At 43.6% G+C, this 19,727-nt stretch overlaps 1 protein-coding gene across 1 annotated transcript in view; it reads left to right on the plus strand.

Annotated features, from left to right (window-relative positions):
* PRICKLE2 (prickle planar cell polarity protein 2) overlaps nt 1–19,727 on the plus strand; it is a 136,309-nt gene that overhangs the window by 77,979 nt on the left and 38,603 nt on the right. The window contains exons 6-7 of the mRNA XM_063122057.1: nt 542–728; nt 18,710–19,573. Of these exons, the coding sequence (XP_062978127.1) occupies nt 542–728; nt 18,710–19,573 (1,051 nt within the window). The remainder of the gene's footprint in view (nt 1–541; nt 729–18,709; nt 19,574–19,727) is intronic.

Genomic DNA, 19,727 nt, shown 5'->3' on the forward strand with positions numbered 1-19,727 from the left:
CCACCTAAACTCTGAATGCATTTACATAGATCGGAGTGCTCCATAGTTTCTCCCATGCCGATCTGTGCTCTTCATTGGTTCCCAGAGTGCATGATGGGAGCTGAATTGACCTTCATGTCTGATGACTTGCCATGGTATTTTTGGAATGATGATTGTTTGCAAGTCTCTGGTGACTTACCATACTGTATCGGAATAAACCACAGCCAGGATTTAGGATATGTGAAATTTGTTATGTCTACCCTTTTTGCAGAGAGTTTCTTCCCACTTTCTGGCCCCCTTTTCCTCAAAAAGGAATGAGGGTCATCCAACACTAAATTTTTATCCTTGTACCATATAAAGGCCATTTTCACAACAACTATTTCAGTTTGTTTATGCTGTGGCAGAAAATTAGGACTCCGGTATCAAGAGCCCTAGATGTAAGGTCCTTGAAACAGCCAAGCTGTTAAAAATAAACTCAAAGAGAATAGACAAGAGAATACAATTTGTAGTAGGTCATAACAAAGACTAATGAAGCCTTAACTTCTCCTTTTCCTTTTCACAGATTATTTTTGCTGATGAATGCACAGAGGCTGAGGGAAGACATTGGCACATGAAGCACTTTTGCTGTTTTGAATGTGAAACGGTGCTGGGCGGCCAGCGATACATCATGAAGGAAGGGCGGCCATATTGCTGCAACTGTTTCGAATCCTTATATGCAGAGTATTGTGATACCTGCGCTCAGCACATTGGTAAGGAAAGAGATAAAATTGCCATCTTTTGCTGCCAAGAGGAGGGTCAGGAGTGGGAATGATACATACCATTCTTGATGTGGATTTAGATACATTATTTTAATTTTTGAAACATGAACACGATATGGCATGTCAATACACCATTGCATTATTGTTTAAGGTGAAGCAGTGCTCTAGGCTAGCAGTTGAAATGGTTTTGTTTTGAAAGTACATGACAGGCCCTGGCATCTGTTTCTGTCAAGCCTCCAGGAACCACTTGGCAGGTGTAAGTGTCTAGCTAGGCCCACAGTCTAGAAGGCAACGTTAGCGCTGGCAGAGAAGAAAAGCAAGATCGGTAGCACCAATGCCAGCCACTGATGGGCCTCCTTGTTGCCTCAGTTAAAAACAAATCAAAACTGGTAGGCTCCAGCTCTGCAAAAAAAAGAAAGAGAGAGAGAGAGAGAAGAAGAAGATGTAGTAAATTATAATAAAATAAATTCATGTGAGGCAGGAGACAAGGAGAATGTGCATTGTGGGTGGGTGGTTCTTTTACTTTTTATTTTTCTGTGCTAATGGAAGAGATGCCATCTCTGTGAACTGTCATAGCAACTCCACTGTCCAAATGCACATAAGAGCTTGTGCAACTATTCAGAATCTCTCTCAGCGGGTCGTTTTATATATTCGTAGTTTAGGTAACCCCATTGAGAAAGCTTTTAATAGATAGACAGATGACAGAAGCGTTTTAAAATATTACGCAATATCAGCCTAAACCCGATTCAAGAAGTGGAGACATCTGGAAATGCTAAGACCCAGTCCTCTTCAACGTTATGCCCAGCTCATGAATGCCAACCCAAATGAAAAATTATTATTATTATTTATTTATTTATTTATTTATTTAGCACCAACAATGTACTTGGTGCTGTACAAAATTTACAAATAAAACAGTGATACCCTGCCTAGAGGCTTACAATCTAAAATCACATTAAAACATATGAAGGGGGGAAGAGGTTCACAAAGCAGAAATAAGAGAATAATCCTAGTAATAAGAACAGTAGATCAAGCTAAAATACCAAAAGCTATTGAAAACAAATGAGTTTTCAAACGCGTTTTAAAATCTACAATGGAACTCGTGGTACGTAGTTGCTCTGGATGAGCATTCCAAGCAAACGGGGCAGCCAGAGAGAATGGGCGAAGCCGGGCAAGAGAGATAGAAACTCTTGGGCGGGAGAGTAACATAACATTTGAAGAACGGAGGGTACGAGGGGGATGGTAAAGTGAAATGAGAGAGGAAAGATAAGAAGGTGCAAGATCATGACACGCTTTGAATGTCAGCAAAAGAAGCTTATACTGAATTCTATATGGGATCGGAAGCCAATGAAGAGATTTCATCAAAGGAGAAACATGGTCAAAACGACGAGCCGAGAAAATAATCTTGGCTGCAGAATGGTGAGGAGAGACCAAAGAGGAGAAATGGGCATAAGGAAGACCAGTCAAAAGAAGATTACAAAAGTCCAAACAGGAGATAACCAATGCATGGACAAGGGTCTTAGCAGAAGATTCAGATAAGAACAGACGGATCCTAGCAATGTTATATAGGAAAAAACGGCAGGACTTGTCTACAGCCTTGATATGTGAAGAGAAAGAAAGTGAAGAATCAAAAATGAAGCCAAGAATACGAGCTTCTTCCACCAGATAAAGTGTGACATTATTAACGGTAACAAAGAATGAAGAGTGAGGGGACGGTTTGGGAGGGAAGACAAGCAAAACTGTTTTTGCCATGTTTAGTTTTAAGCGACGCTGAAGCATCCAGGCTGAGATATCAGACAAACAGCCTGAGATCCTAGCCTGAATGTCAGAAGAAAGTTCGGGAGTAGAGAGATACAATTGTGTATCGTCTGCATACTGATGATATTGGAGGCCATGAGAATGAATAAGATTACCTAATGATAACATGTATAAAGAGAACAACAAAGGGCCAAGTACTGAGCCCTGTGGCACCTCAGCTTGAAGGGGAAAAGAAGAAGACGAGTGGCCATTAGCACATACGCTAAATGAGCGACCTGCAAGATAGGAGGCAAGCCAGTCATAGACAGATTCGCGGAATCCAAGTTCACATAGGGTAGCCAATAGGAGGTCATGATCAACCGTATCAAAGGCCGCAGTAAGATCCAAAAGAATAAGAACTGAAAACAGGCCTTTAGATTTGGCGATAAGAAGATCATTGGTAATCTTAGTAAGAGCTGTCTCAGTAGAATGCAGAGGACGGAAGCCAGACTGAAAAGGATCCAAGGCCGAGGAACTAGAAAAAATGAAGACACCCGGAATAAACCACTCGTTCCAAGTCTTTTGACACGAATGGCAGCAGAGAAATAGGGCGATAATTGGCAAGAGAAAACATATCGAAAGAGGATTTTTTAAGAATGGGGGAGACTGAAGCATGCTTAAAGGCAGAAGGACATGTGCCAGAAGACAAAGAAGTGTTAATAATGTGGAGTAGGGAGGGAAGAATGGTAGACGTAGGATTGATAAAGATGCGAGAAGGGATAGGATCAAGGGAGCAGGTGGAGGGTTTCAAAGAATGCATTATACTAGTAAGTTCATCGGCAGCAATCAGAGGAAATGCAGAGAAAATTACAGGGGGAACTGGAAGTTGAGTAGTGAATGTTGGGGGAGAGATAGTAATAGCGAGCTCAGAGCGAATTGTTTGGATTTTGTTGTTGAAGAAAGTAGCAAAATCCTGAGCAGACAAGGAGAGAGGAACGGAGGGTGGGCTGGGTTTCAGAAGGGCGTCAAATGACGTAAAAAGCTGCCGAGGGCGCTTGGCTTGAGACTGAATAAGGAGAGAAAAATACTGTTGTTTAGCCAACGAGATAGCAGCAGAAAAGGATGAGAGAACAAATTTATAATGAACAAAATCTGCCCAATCCCTGGACTTACGCCAAAGGCGTTCCGCTGCCCACGAACAGGAGCGGAGATAGCGAATAGAGGAAGTAAGCCACGGTTGTGGTTGTGACGGACGAACCATCCGTGTCACAGATGGGGCAAACTCATCAAGGGAAGCAGATAAAGAGGAATTGAAAGAGGACACGGCTAAGTCCACAGAAGGGACAGAAATAATAGAAGAAAGAGAAGAAGGCAAGGATTGAGAAAGAGCATTATGATTTATAGATTGCAGATCTCGGCAAGATCGAAGAACAGGAGGTAAGAGAGGAGGATTATGAGTGAGAGCAAAAGAAACTAAATGATGATCCAACAATGGAAACTCAACAGCTGAAAATTCAGAAATAGAACAATTCTTAGAAAAGACGAGATCCAGACAGTGCCCAAGAGAATGTGTGGAAAGGTCAGACCAGAGCTTAAGACCAAAGGAAGAAGATAAAGAAAGAAATCGTAAAGCAATTGGGTCATTAGTATCATCGACGTGGATGTTAAAATCACCCAGGATGAGGGTAGGAGAATTATCAGAAAGAAAAAAGGTTAACCAAGAGTCAAAGTCAGAGATAAATTTTGACGATGGATCAGGAGGACGATAGATAACTGCAACTCGCAACCGTAATGGAGTGAAAAGTCTCACCAAATGAGCTTCAAGAGAGGAATAGCAATGAGAAGGAGGAGCAGAAAGAGGCTGAAACCAGCATAAACTGGACAATGGAAGACCCACACCGCCCCCACGCCCCTCGGAACGACTAGTGTGAGAGAAGGAGAGTCGTCCAAAGGAGAGGGCAGCAGTAATAGCAGTATCATGGGCAGGGAGCTAGGTTTCAGTAAGAGCGCTATGGAGAGATTCCTGGTGTAGTTGGGTCTAGGCCAGCACAGAGATCCCACATCTGAATGTTCTAGCTGTCCTGACTTGACACATTGAGGTTCCAAACATAGGAAGCTGCCCTTTAGCAAGGCAGACCGTTCTTCAGGCTAGATACAGATTCAAAGTAATTTCCCTTTTGGCCCTTTGAGATGTGGAATTGGCTCTCTTTTATTGATGCTTAAATTGATTTCTGTAGATTTCACGCGGCTTGGCTTCTTTTGGCTGACAAAGAGAGAAATATCTTCTAGGAAGGAGGAAAACTTGTCACTCAGGCCAGATCTACACCGAGCAGGATATAGCACTATGAAAGCGGTATGTGGTATGTGTCAATGGGCCCCAACAGTTGTCAGTGCACTTCCATACTGCTATAAATCAGTAGTGTGGCTCCTGCGTCTTATATCCTGCTTTCATAGTGTTATATCTTGCTTGGTGTAGATTTGGCCTCAGTCCTGATTCAGCTTACCTATTAGAGTGAAAACCATGGGGCACTTGAGGGGTGTGTTTCTGATTCTGTTTGAAATGTGAGAAAATACATTTCGACAAGTGGCTTTTGAGGCTGTGTGGAGGGAGACAGCAGGACACAACATGAGCCAGTAGTGCCACCATTCTGGCAACTTGCCCAGAAAAGGGCAGAAATGAGTATGCATGCATGGCCTTCAATAAATGAGTCAAATGCCCTGCAGATTGACCAAAACCTGGCAGAATGTTTTCCTTGTTCCCCAAGTTCCTCACCTTGGCACAGCTACAATTTAGACCACCTTTCCCAACTCCCATCTTCCCCATCTGGCATGGCCAAAGACTGTGCTGGCTGGGGACGATGGAAATTCTATTCTAACACATTTGGAGGGTACCAGGTTGGGGAAGGCTGGTCTAGGTAGTAGTTGCTTTGCTCCGCGCGCTCACGTTCATTCCTAACCATTTTTCCTTGTCTCTTGCATGTGATAATACCGACTGCCCTTTGTCAAAGACCTCCCCAAATACGGATGTTGTGTGTTCTTCTTCCCTTTCTCCTGGCAATTCAGCATATTGATTAACAATCATTTCTTGCTGCACTTCTTCTTCTTATTATTATTATTATTATTATTTATTACATTTTTATACCTCCCAATAGCCGAAGCTCTCTGGGCGGTTCACAAAAACTAAAACAACCAACAGTCTAAAAACACAAATAGAAAATACAATATAAAAAGCACAACCAGGATAAAACCACACAGCAAAAATTGATATAGGTTAAAATATGGAATTAAAACAGCAGAGTTTAAATTTAAGTTAAATTAGGTGTTAAAATACTCAGAGAATAAAAAGGTCTTCAGCTGGCGACAGAAGGAGTACACTGTAGGCACCAGGCGAACCTCTCTGGGGAACTCGTTCCACAGCCGGGGTGCCACAGCGGAGAAAGCCCTCTTCCTAGTAGCCGGATTAACCTCACTTCCTTTGGCAGGGGCTCATGGAGAAGGACCCGTGTGGATGATCTTAAGGTCTGGGCAGGCACATATGGGAGGAGGCATTCCTTCAAATAACCTGGCCCCAAACTTTTTAGGGCTTTGAATGTTAGTACCAGCACTTTGAATCGGACCTGGACTGGCAGCCAATGAAGTTGTAGAAGGACTGGCACTTATGTATTTTTATGCTTCTGTTATGCACTCTCCGATACCTAGTGGGCCAGGGCATGTGTGAGTGGCCGTGTCTGTGGTGAAGAGCAGTTGGTTGCCTGACAGCTTCATGATTTTGTTGCATGGAATGCATGGCAACTGCTTGTCAGTTAATGCTGCAGGTGGTGATCATCATGGGGAAAGATTGTGGCGGCTGACGTAATGAAGGCGCTGGGACCTGCACGTACAGGCAGTGTTGCGGTTTTCTCCTTCTGTAATATAACAACAATTGAAAACCCAGAGGCAAAAAGAAGCAGACATAGGCCCCGTTCAGACAACACGCTAAAACATGCTGCTCAACCACAAAATGGTTAACGGAATGCATTCACCTCAATGCATTCCATTAACCATTTTGTGGTTAAGCAGCATGGTTTAGTATGTTGTCTGAATGGAGCCATTATCAATATATGAAAATATATAACATGGGGAAAAACTAGTAGTGAGGGCAGGCATTCCCCTTGCTTATATTAAATCTCCATTGCAACTAACCAAAGTGAGACAGACCCTCGTTCTGTACAATTATATGATTAAGATGACATGTGGCCTGTCTGGAACATCAGTGTCCCTAAGTTGTTCCAAAAATAAATCCCTTTCCTCAGGAATATGAGCATGCACTGTATGTGTTATTTTATTGTTGTAAATAAATAAATAAATGGGAAGGTCCATCTGTAGCTAATGTGCTTCTCTTGAAGTATAGCAATAACAGGGTTTTAAAAAAGGACAAGTCTGACAATATCTGAATTGACTAATTGGCTATTCTTAATTTCCAATTTGTTCCATACAATTCTTTGAATTGGTTTTTCAGTCCATTAACAAAATGTTTCTCAAATGCTTATAAAACCCAGTAGTTAGGAATTTTAATCTGAATTAAAATCAACGTTGGCATGCTCATCTGAGAACTCAGGGAGACTGGTGATCTAATATCCTATCAAAGACAAAGAACTCCTGTCTTCTTTGTCGACAACAGCTTCCATCTGATTATACATTATTTTTCATGTGTGTGTATGCAGTACGTATTTGAATAGAATCTAAGCATGACATATAGGGGAAGGAGGTGAGCCTGCTTCTTAAAGAGCCCACACAAGAGAGACTGTGTGGTGTCAGTTCAGAGAAAGTGGAATGAGATGGGGGGAAGGCCCTCCTTGTGCGGCCCACTCAGGATCACATCAGAAAACTCCTATGGGCTAAGGCACAGTTTGAGAACCCATAAAGAAAGATGTGCCATAAAAGCAACCCTATCAGAGTTATTTGGATTTGTTCCTTGCACATGTTCGTGAGATACAGCATTAGATAAATATTAATTTACTAGTGTAAAGCTCATGTCTCTATGGGCACTAGTAGTGTAGGGTGGCCATATGAAAAGGACAGGACTCCTGTATCTTTAACAGTTGTATTGCAAAGGGAATTTCAGCAGGTGTCTTTTGTATATATGGAGAACCTGGTGAAATTTCCTCTTCATCACAACAGTTAAAGCTGCAAGTGCCCTGCCCTCTTTTAAATCTGGTCACTCTAGTATAGCTCCTGCACCTTTAACTATTGTGATGAAGAGGAATTTCACCAGGTGCTGCATGCATACAAATAACACCTGCTGAAATTCCCTTTTCTATGCAACTGTTAAAGACAGGAGCCCTGTCCTCCTTTTCATATGGTCACCCTAAGAAGTGTGCTCCTTGACTCCCCCTATATTAATTCCTTGAACATACTGTTCCTTGACTCCCCCTGTGTCAGTCCTGCGGAAGCTGTGTGAAGGTTACTTTCCTTCAACCCAACCAAGGACTTTTGGCCCTCGCTTCCTCACAGCTCTCCTCACAACGGCATTTGCTTCTTCCCCTCAGGCCTCAAGCACACCTCCTTCCCTCTTCCCCCACATTTTAAAACCCAGTTTTTCCTGGTGCTGCTTCTTTTCCTCCTCCACCGTCGCTTCAGAACATTCGCCACCGCCTCCACCACCATTCGTGCCACCAACATGGCTGCTCCGAGGGCAGGCGTGATTCGCAAAACCCAAGGCCCTGCCTCTGTTCCCACCTTTGTGTTTTTCTCCTTGTGTGCCAGCACAGCATGGAACTATAGTTCCCCTCAGGCTCATGGCCCAAATTATGTACTTTGAAGAACCATTGATTTGACTTTCCATTGTTGAAATCAAAGTATTACTGATGTGCACATGCATGCTATTATTCCAGCTGGTGTTGGATTCTCCATGGTTGCATTTTGTCTGCAGTGCAGTAATTTGATTTTAATTGCTATTATAAGTGATGAAAACTAGATTTCTAGATCCTTAGTTCATCTCCTGAAATGACAGTACTTGTGGTACTGCAATAAAGTTGCCAAGTTGGCTCTCTTTCAGTCTTCTTCTAAGAACAATGAAATAGTTAATCATTTAGATAGCTAAATTAACATCTCTAATTAGTGTTTCGCTTGAACAACAGTTGGCGGACATATATAGACATTTATGCATAGGCAATAGCTTGGTTTTGGCTTGTAATGGATTGATCTTGTTCTCTAGCATTCATCAGCAATGGATTCCGTAGCAACTTGCAATTCCCAGCACAGATACAGGGGAACTCTTTGCTCCCTGGCATCAGCCCATCAACCCAGCGCTGTTTCCTTCAGTGGAGGTGCCACCCCCATTGGCCTTGACGGAACTGCTAACCATTAGGCTTTGTTGGCCATTATACACAGGGCAACTAAACACTGAAGTCTTGCAACAAAATACAAATATTTACTAGCCCAAAAGAACTTCTGCTGGCCAGTTACCAAACAAGAATAAATGGCTAAGAAGTTAATGTTGTAAACCGCCCAGAGAGCTTCGGCTGTGGGGCGGTATATAAATGTAATAAATAAATAAATAAATAAATAAATAAAATAAATTACAAGGCTTGTCTTGCAGCCCCACTACTGGGTAATTTTGAATGCAGGTGTCTCTTCTTGTCCCTGCATGGTTTGATTCAAGAAAACTCTTATGGTGGATACTCTCAATAACATGGTTAGCTCCAAGGAACCACACAATCACACCCATGGCCCATCTAGGTCTCTAACAGCCACCATTCCTGGTAGGACCTCTTAAAGCTAGCTCTACAGGAACACAGAAAAGGGTTTCTTGGTGCTGCTATCTGAGATATCCTAACGGGGGAATGGCAGAGTTTGGATTTAAGGCTTCATGTATTTATTCCATTTGTACCTTGCCTTGCAACAAACTTTTATTTATTTATTTAAAAGGTCTATAACATGCATTTCTATTTTAAATTAAAATTTCCAAAGCAATAAAACATGGCAAAATAAAAACCTAACTTCGCAAAGCAAAACAAGAGCAGTAAAAAAATAATAAAATACTGGAGTATGTAAAGCAAGAGATAAAATAAAAATCACTGTTCATTGTGGGGTGGGAGGAAACCTCAGGCAAATAAAATATCTTTTAAAAGTTCTTAATCTTGTGCCTAAAGCATGAGAAAGAAGATGTCAGGCAGACCTCTCCAGGGAGGGTGTTTCGTAAATGGAGCTCTCTTGCTGAAAAGACCTTTTACCACCTGCTTCACTTCTCAAACGGGAGCATTCAGAGAAGGACTTATGAAGATCATACAATCATAGAATCACAGAACAGTAGAGTTGGAAGGGGCCCATCGAGTCCAACCCCCTGCTCAATGCAGGAATCCACCTTAAAGCATCCCTGACAGATGGTTGTCCAGCTGCTTCATGAATGAACTTAATACTCGGGTAAGCTCAGGTTAGGACAAATGACAGTGACTTCTCCATGGCCTGTCCTGTGAGTTTTATGGCTGAATGGAAATTTAAATTTAAAATTGAGTTTCTCATATCCAAATCCCAGCTTCAGTGCACCACAGTTACCCTCCTAAAGACAAACCACACGTTCCTGTGTTAAGCTGTGAGTGCACATTATACTGTATTGCAGGCATGGGGAACCTGCGGCCCACAGAGCAAATACTGCCCTCTGGCCCACCAGGCTTCTTCCCCCATCCTTACACTTTCTCTCTTGGCACTCAGCCTAGAAAATGCCTCCCCCCCCCCCCCCCGCTTCAGCTGATCTGCATGGATCAACTGAAGAGGAGGGGCTGGGAAGGGTGTATGTGAATGGCTACATGTGCATGCATGTGAAAATGTGTGCGTGGGGGGTTGTATACCAAAGTTGATCGACATTGGGCAGTGGCCCCGCCCACTTTGGGTGGCAGCTCCACCCACTGCCGGCCTGCCGAGCCATTCAGAGGCCAATTTGGACCTCAGGCTGGAAACAGTTTCGCACCTTCTGTAGTGTCGTAAGACAATTCCTATATTTTACTTAGTTGGGGGAAGGACTCCTTTTAATCAAATGTATTCTCTTCGTGACTATGGGAATGCACAAATGTGATAGGTAGCATAATGTTCTCTAAAGATGTCCTTAATTCCAAAGACCACTTTGCTGCATGTACCTGTTACTAAGGTAACAGCTGTTGCCTCCCCCACCATATCCTTCCCTGAACTCAACTGCAAAATAAAGGCAGGCATAAGGATCCAAGTTACAATTAATGCTCCTTCTGTAAAAGACATGCAGTTCCGACATCAGAGAACGGTGCATTCCTTCAACAGCAATCTGTAGGAATTAATCGGAGTTGATTCCAGCTCTGTATCTGGTGTAACACGTCTCTTGGTCATGCTGCACTTCCAGTGTGCGTTGGCCTTCAGAGGAAGAGCAGCCCCATGGAGCAGATCTCAGGACCTTCTGCTGTCTGTGGTACAACCAGCCCCATTAGACAAGTTTCATTTTATTATTATGGCAACCCTGAATGGGTTTTAGCCAGTTACAAGTCAAATATAAAATCAGATACAGCTAATACATCAATACATATATTACATATATTACATTGTGTTACATAGTATTATTCCAGGTATGGCGCCATTTGAATAATCATAGATCTTAAAGTACGTCCTTATTCAAAAAGGCTTTCCTAATTTTTGCCACATTCACCGCAAAGTAGGCTAGATTCAACGATATAGAGTTCATTGTGAAAAGATGGACAATTTTGTCCCAGTCTGTGCTGTGGGCCATTTGGTCCAGATACCTTACTAGATATCTATTCCTGGGGGTCTCATATAATCTGCAATATAGGAAGTGGACAGTCTGGTACATAGATGGAAGTGGATCTGTACCTCTTCATCACCACATCCAACCCACCTATCAATTTTGACAGGCATTTCACAACTAAATAATAAATAAAAGTACAATCTTTCCATGAAGGCTTGTGGGAAGGGTTGAAAAGTACTTATTTGGAATGTAAGCTTCACAATTCCCAGGAAATTCAAATGCCAGTAAACTACAGTTAACTTAAATAGATTTACAAATTCAGATGCAAGAGCCTGCATAATACTCTGTTAATGTATCCCCAAATGTATGTACTTTCTCCCTCCTCCCCCACCCCCAATGAGGTCCATGATATCATTTGTAGTGACATACAGAATAACCCTGTTTCTTTTGATTAGCTTTTTAATGTTGCTAGCAGTACCTGCCCCCTAGCCCTTGGGGTAAAACAGATTAGAAATGGAAATAAAGCCATTCACCTAGGCAACTATACTATAATCAATCTCGGGTTTTGTCAATGGATTGTACTTTAACACAGGGATGGCCAAGTAGCAGCCCACAAGCTGGATGCAGGTCTCAGGCAATCTGATCAGGCCTCTGACCCCTTTTTACTAGTTATGTAAAAGGAGTGCCCAAACGTGACCTGTAAGGAGAAGAATCAATGTTTTCAAGTTGTAAGAAACAGGTTTCTTGCACATTGACTGAATCTTGCTTAGGTTCTGTAGGAAACAAAATATGGGCAGCTTGACCATTGGCCATGCTGTGTTGGGGGATAGTGGGAGTTGTTGTCCAAAACATCTGGAGGACATTAGGTTGGGGAAGGCTGATGTACAATACAGATCTGTATGTATCGGCTTAAAGACAAGTAAATATATTGTAGCATAAGCTTTTATGGACTGGAATCCGTGACAAGTTTCCTTTAGAAAGAGAGAGAGAGAGAGAATGAGAATGTTTTTTACTATAATCCAAGAATGGGCATGTATTTACTATAAAATAGTTTCAACTCAAACACACTAAGGCCATAGCTAGATGAGGCGATATCCCGGGGCGATCTCTCGGATCATCCCTGTGTGTTCACATGACGCACGGGGTATCCCGGGAGCAGGGAGGGATGATCCCTCCCTTGCCCCAGGATCTTGCCCTCTACTTCTAGCCCACTTTTTCCGCTGTCTCGGGCTGATCCCGAGACCGTGGAACATGTGTGCGGGTGTTGCGGTTTGTCCCGGTTCCTTGTGGTTACTCGCGATGAGCTGGGACCCATGCATGGGGCGCAGAGCTCCTCAGGAGCTCTGTGCCTATTGGGGGTGGGGTAGGGGGAGCGGGGATTTATTTATTTATTAAAAAAAGACTTACATTCTGCGCACGAATGCTCATGTGCTCCTTCTTTAAAACAAACAAAAATGGCAGCCGCGATGTCACACGCCGTATGTAGACCAGAGTGACGATCTCACGATCATAAAATCGTGAGATCATCCCAGTAGAAACCCCTGGTCTAGCTGAGGCCTTAGTAACATTTTGTATCCTGATAGGCATTTACACATTGGAGAGTAGGAAAACTGTACAGTACGTATTCAAACAAGTAGGAAAGATTGACTTGGCCATAGCCTGGCCATGTGTTTTAAAAGGCAAAGGGGTGTGATCCTATAAAAACGTAATTGTCCCATAATATATGGTCATGCTTATCAGTTCAAAATGAATTTTACAAGCTGCAGTCTGTGATAAATGGTGGTTTAGAGTTCTTGTGTGTGCACAGTCAAGATGCATCTGTTTCTCACTCCAAGATTTAACTACCAGAGGCTTGGAGGAAGGAGTTGAAACATCAAGCAACTATGGTGCATTGTGTGTGCAGACTAATCTCTTTGTGAAAGCTACCTTGCAAAACTTCATCCAAAGGGAAAATTAGGGAGAGAAACACCAATGGAGAGGAGGAGGAGGATCATGTAAGCTGCCTTGAGTTCCTTTGAGGGGAAAAAGCAGGATGTAATTTTAATTAATGCCAGAAAATAGAGACACTGTGTGGAAAATGGGGACAGATGGGGCATGGGTGGGTTTTCCCCATACAAATCTGTGGTGACACAATATTATGTGTAATCAGTGAGTGTGCAATAATCCCGGCGTGTACTGCTCTAGTTCCCCTAATAACTCTGATGGGGGAGTGATTTTAGAATCAGTGCTTAGATGAGAGCAGTGGTGCTGGCGAAAGACAGGGAACCGACTTACAATACTAGGTCACACTATTGAGCAGGGGGTTGGACTCGATGGCCTTATAGGCCCCTTCCAACTCTACTATTCTATGATTCTATGATTCTATTTGTTCATCCAGCCCAGCATGCTCTTCTCAGGCAAAGGTGGAAATGCGGTGAATTGAACCCGGGTCCTTTTGCATGCAAAGTGTGTGCTCTATTTCTAAGCTATAGTCCCTCCTACGGAGCTGGATAGGAAAGCAGGTGGAGTAGAGTGGTTAAGGGCATGAATTCAGCTCATCCATAAACTCATTGGGCCTGTTCAGACAACATGCTAAGCCACCGTTAGGCCGCTCACCCTTTTACAACAAATGGTTAGTGCGTGTGTTGAAACTGTGGTTATGTAGCCACCATGGTTAGGAATGGTTCACATGAGACACTGAGCCATAATGTTGAGCTCAAAATGCTTGGCCACCGTGGCTTAGTGTGTTGTCTGCCCAGGGTCATTGTGTGGCTTGAAGCAAACCACTCTCTCAGCCCCTCCTTCCCACCCACCCACCCCTCCCTTTATTTCACTATGGATGTGGCTGGTGCCAACTCTTACTGGATTGTTTTAAGGAGTACTTCGATCATATTTTATTCTATTACCTATGTTTTTTCTCCAAGGAGCTCAGTAGAAGAGCCATCCTGGATCAGACCAAAGATACATCTAATCCAGCATTCTGTTGAAACAGGCAGGACATGAGTGTAACAGCACCCTCCCACCCATGTTCCCCATCAACTAGTGTACATGGGCAGACTGTGGAAGGCCTATGTATACTGTGAGCACCGACCTGGTCACCTTCCAGATGGCACCCAGTTAGGGAAACTTGGTCTAGATGGCCTGTCCAATCTGTTCTTGTTCTGGAAGTTTGGGATGTGCCATGTTGTACTTAAACACACCCACACAAATACTGTTGGTTAAGTGAAGATGTCTGGGGAAGCCAAATAGATGACCTTGAAGCCAGCTTCCTATGTTTTTTACACAAAGTCAAGACCACTGTGCTAATTCTTCTGTGCTAAATATGGTGGCAGTGATTGTGTTAATTTCACTGGCAGCTGGTCTGACCTGTGACGTGTAAGCTGCAGGACCTTTTCTGCTTGGGACACGGTTTCTCATTGTTAAGACCACAATGGGCTTAATTCTTTTGGTAATCCCAAGGGAGAGTTAAGCGCAAGAGGAAGGCACACTTTGTCCTACCTTCCACCCCCTTTCTTTCTGCTGTTTCATGCTGGAAAGTTGATGACAAAGCTAGCAAGCTGGGTGATTCCCTGGGGATTCTGTTTTCCTTCTTCCTGTTGAACAGGCAGCTGTGATCGAGAAAATGGGATTATTATTAATTTTGAGGGGTCTGCAACAGAACGGAGTGTTGAGCAAATATGCTTAGAGACGAGTTCAGGTTTTACTGCCTATCTGAAACAGATTGCTGCCATCATATTCAGGGAAAGGTCATGGTGTATTTAAACAATCACTTCTGAATTTTAGAACATGATATTGCCCAGATAGATTTAATGATGTGACATCAACATCCAACATAGGCCTTAGCTAGACCTAAGGATTATCCCAGGCAAATGGAGGGGTCGTCCTTGCCTGCTCCCGGGATCCCCTGTGTGTCATTTGGATGCACAGGGATGATCCCGGGACGATCCCAGGATATAGGCCTGGTCTAGCTATGGCCATAGTCAGGTGTCAGATCTGGAGTCTTACAATGACAAGATACCACATCTTGCAGTTAATTTTCCCCCTCAAATTCTATAGTTATGTTGTGCAAGTGAGACACGTTCACATTACTGTGCTTTACTGGAAATGTCAATTTTGCTTGCACATTTTGTCGAGTGTTTTTGTTTTTTCAAGAATATTAACTTGTTCTGATATAGATAGATAGATAGATAGATAGATAGATAGATAGATAGATAGATAGATAGATGGATTGGTGTGACCATATGAAAAGGAGGACAGGGCTCCTGTATGATTAATAGTTGTATAGAAAAGGGAATTTCAGCAGCTGTCATTTGTATGCAGGCAGCACCTGGTGAAATTCCCTCTTCATCACAACAGTTAAAGCTGCAGGAGCCCTGCCCTCTTTTGTATCTGGTCACTCTAGCTATAGTCCTGCAGCTTTAACTGTTGTGATAAAGAGGGAATTTCACCAGGTGCTGCCTGCATACAAATGACAGCTGCTGAAATTCCCTTTTCTATACAACTATTAATCATACAGGAGCCCTGTCCTCCTTTTCATATGGTCACCCTATACAAAATACCGAAGATGGGGGAAATAGTAAAGAAGAGATCTATTTGCCTGCTGTGTCCTGCCATCTCATGTGTGCTGCTCTGCATACAAGAGTTCCCTGATGTTGACCCTTCTTTCCCAACTGGTGGTCCTCCTATAAGTGGAAAGTTTTATGTATGGGAGAGTGGCATGTGCCTCATGATGTGCGTATGGGGCGAACTGAATCAGACCCTCACAATGCAATTGTGTACATGTCTACTCACAAGTAAGTCCCATTGTGTTCAATAGGGCTTGGTCCCAGGAAGATTTGTATAGGATTGCAGCCTTAACATATAGCCCTGGAATGAGCAGAGGGGGATATAATAAAGGACTAGAATTAAAATGTTAATATCCCCCTACTACTGGAAGACCCATTCTTATTCCTTTTACCAGGAAAGATAATTTAGCAGAAACTGCCAACATTATTTTAGATTATTTTTCCCCTTCTGCAATAACAATGACTAATGACCTACTTTAAAAAAATGAAAAAAGAAAGAAAAACATGGAGTCTAAAAATAGTGTGTGGTACCTGATTTTGCATTGGATGATGTATTTTTAAAGTCTGAATTGTTGCCATGGCCATTTTGTGTTCTGTATTCCTTGAGTATTCTGCTGCCACATTGTTAGAATTTCAGTTAATTCCCCTCTCCACCATATTTTGGATTCATTACAAATGGGACCTGTAACAAAATGCTGCAGCGTGGAATATTTCTGTCCAGGGTTGTTTTCTAGAATATGCCATTCCATTCCCTCCTTCTTTGTTTCTCGCCCCCTCCTAGTCACTGAGCATGCTCAGTCCACATTGGGATGCTTTGGTCCACCCACCCACCCGCCTTTAGACTTTCGTACTTTTGCAAACCTTGGGGCTCACTGAAGTCTGCAGATACCTCCGTCTTATGTGTCGATGGCACCATTTTGGCTACATACGGATCAGCGCTTGGAGAACATTTGCTGTTTGCATGTATCATCACCCTTTCCCAGTCTGGTGCCTTCCAGGGGCATTGGACTACAATCCCCATCATCCCCAGATGCTGGGGATTATGGTAGTCCTACTCCAGCACATCTGGAAGACACCAGTTTAGTGGAAGACTGTCGTATAGAATATATCCCTTAATTCCATCTTCCTGTGGATTCCTGCAAAAGTAACTATATAGTTAACCATAGCGCTATGCAGATGTGGGTGCATCTCATTAGCTGTCAGTCAGAAGTGAAGGTCTGTATAGGGATGAATGTGCTTACAAAGGTTTTGTTAGTGGAAACCCTGATAGTGCAGGGTTTGCAGTCATGGAATCTCTGTAAGCGCATTCAGCTGAGCACGCTTATAGAGCTCAATGTGAGAAGGTTTGACTGACAGGGACATTGCAGGCAGGGATGCACGTCCATGTCCTCCTATACACCTTTGCTCTACATATAAACAGGCAAAACCTGCATAGGATTTATGTGATTGGTCCTTGTGCACTTGTTTTACTGAACAGCAGCTGTGGGGAATGAGAAATGGGATTTAACCCTTTGTCCCAACACAGTCTCGGTCTGGATCCTTCCTCCTCATATCTGCTATTTGCCTTGGGAAGGAAGCGGTTAGTGGCTGGGTCCACACAACACACTAACCTATGTTCAGTGGGTGAGTGTGGAAAAGTCGTTGAAACTGTGGGATATTGTTGAACTGTGGGTTGTTTGTTAAACTGCGGGTTAGTATGTTGTCTGAACCCAGTACATTTTTGACAGAGTGGCTTGTTAAGCACTTAGTATGGCTAATTTTTCTTAAACAAGTTACCTTGAGAACCCATGGTTTGTTGTTGGGTTGTTCAGCGTAGTTAAGCCGAAATGCATGTTTAACCAGCCAAACTGCTGAAAATGTTCTGGGTTCAGACCCACTGTTCAACAAACAACCCATGGCTCAATAACAACCCACACTCAACCACTGAGTGAGGGTTAGTGTGTTGTGTTAACAGCCTCATTGCCTCTAATTTTTTCTTCCAAGGGCAAATAGCAGCTGTGTGTCTGTGGGAGGGGAACCTTAATCCAGATTGGGCCACAGCAAGAGCAAGCAGTTGAATCCACTCTGCTCGTGCCCCACTTCTAATCCCCATGGCTGCTGTTTAGAGGAGTGGATAAAACATATTCGAACATAAGAGGCATGCAGGATCAGACCAGAAGTCCATCTCGTCCAGCATTCTGTTAACAAAGTGGCCAACCAGTTGCCTGTGGGAAACCTCACCTGGCCCAGACATGGAAAGAATTGACAGATTGATAGCTCTTTCTCGATTCCGTGGGGTGGGCGGGTGCATGGCCGTTCTTTGTTGCTGGAGCAATTTGTCTGGTTAATTCTGGTAAAGAACAAGTCTCTGGCATGCTAACTTGTTATGCAACCCCCAAGCAGTTGGCATCCAACTTCTTAGAAGGACAAGTGGCATTTGGCCACCCGAAATTGAGCAATAACATGTCTGTGATATCTTTAAAAGGCACCACCAGAAGTGGAGCCTGCGGTTTAATAAAATCCAAAAGTAGAATATGAATGTAATAGCACCCTCCTGCTCCCATTCCCCAGCAACTGGTATACATAAGCATTCTGCATCTGATACTGGAGGTTGCATATAGCCATCATATCTAGTAGCCACTGATAGCCTTATCCTACCATGAATTTGTCTAATCCCCTTTTAAACCCATCCAAATTGGTGGCCCTTGCTACATTTTGTGCTAGCGAATTACATTGTTAATGCCCTGTATGAAAAGGCCTTCCTTCTATCTATCCTGAATCTCCCACCAGTCAGCTTTGTGGTATTATAAGAGAGGGAGAAAATATCTCCCTATCCACTTTCTGTACTCCATGCATAATTTTGTACACCTCTATCGTGTCTCCCCTAAGATAAATGCATGCACGCAGGGGCTAGTCACATTCTTAATGTCACATGTAGTTTGTCCCTAAATATCTCTTAACTTCATCCAGATATAGGTATTTACAGTATTTCTCTCCCTTATTCAAAGGCATTGATCAGGGCCAGATGACTTATGACGGTCAGCACTGGCACGCTACAGAGACCTGCTTTTGTTGTGCACAGTGCAAGAAATCCCTCCTTGGGCGGCCGTTCCTGCCGAAGCAAGGACAGATCTTCTGTTCCAGAGCTTGCAGTATGGGCGACGACCCTAATGGCTCCGATTCCTCAGACTCGGCCTTCCAAAGTGCCAGAGCCAAAGAATCGCGACGGAGTGCCAAGATTGGCAAGAACAGGAACAAAGGCGAAGAGAACGCCGCCAGCCAGAGTAGCCAACTGCAGGTGACCTCCAGCAGGCTGTCTGGGGACGTGGACCCCCTCTCCTTGCAGATGGATTTGCTGAGCTTGTCCAGCCAAACTCCTAGCCTCAACAGGGACCACGTATGGAGGAGCAGAGACGAACTCTACCACTATGGGAACAAGATGGAGCAAAGTCAGTCGCAGAGCCCTTTACAGCTGCTCAGCCAATGTAACATAAGGACTTCCTACAACCCAGGGCAGACCCCAAGTGCCCAGCAGGAGCTATGGGGTAAACATTTCAGCAACCCAAAGAGAAGCTCCTCCTTGGCCATGAAAGGACACGGTGGCAGCTTCATTCAGGAGTGCCGAGAAGATTATTACTCAGGAAGGCTACGGTCGCAGGAGAGTTACAGTGACATGTCCAACCAGAGCTTCAGCGAAACCCGAGGGAGTTACAAGGTCTCCAAGTATGACCAAGAGGAAGACAGCAGCATGTCTGCCCAGCATTGTCGCACCCGGCATCCAATCAATGCACTGAAATTCACTGAGGAATTGACACCCACAGAGCAAACTCCACGGGGTTCAATGGAGTCCCTTGCTCTTTCCAACACCACAGGTAGGTGGTGCTTTAAAAGGTGGTGCTTTACGGGGATGAAGGCAGAAATGGGGCTCCTAGTACTTGCCCAATACTTTACATTGGTGAAAGAGAAAGGGGCCTTTCAGATCCGGTCTTGGGCAAAATGCATTGACGGGCAAAACATGATGCTGCT

This window comes from Elgaria multicarinata, chromosome 3 (assembly GCF_023053635.1).
Source record: "Elgaria multicarinata webbii isolate HBS135686 ecotype San Diego chromosome 3, rElgMul1.1.pri, whole genome shotgun sequence".
Classification (NCBI taxonomy): domain Eukaryota; kingdom Metazoa; phylum Chordata; class Lepidosauria; order Squamata; family Anguidae; genus Elgaria; species Elgaria multicarinata.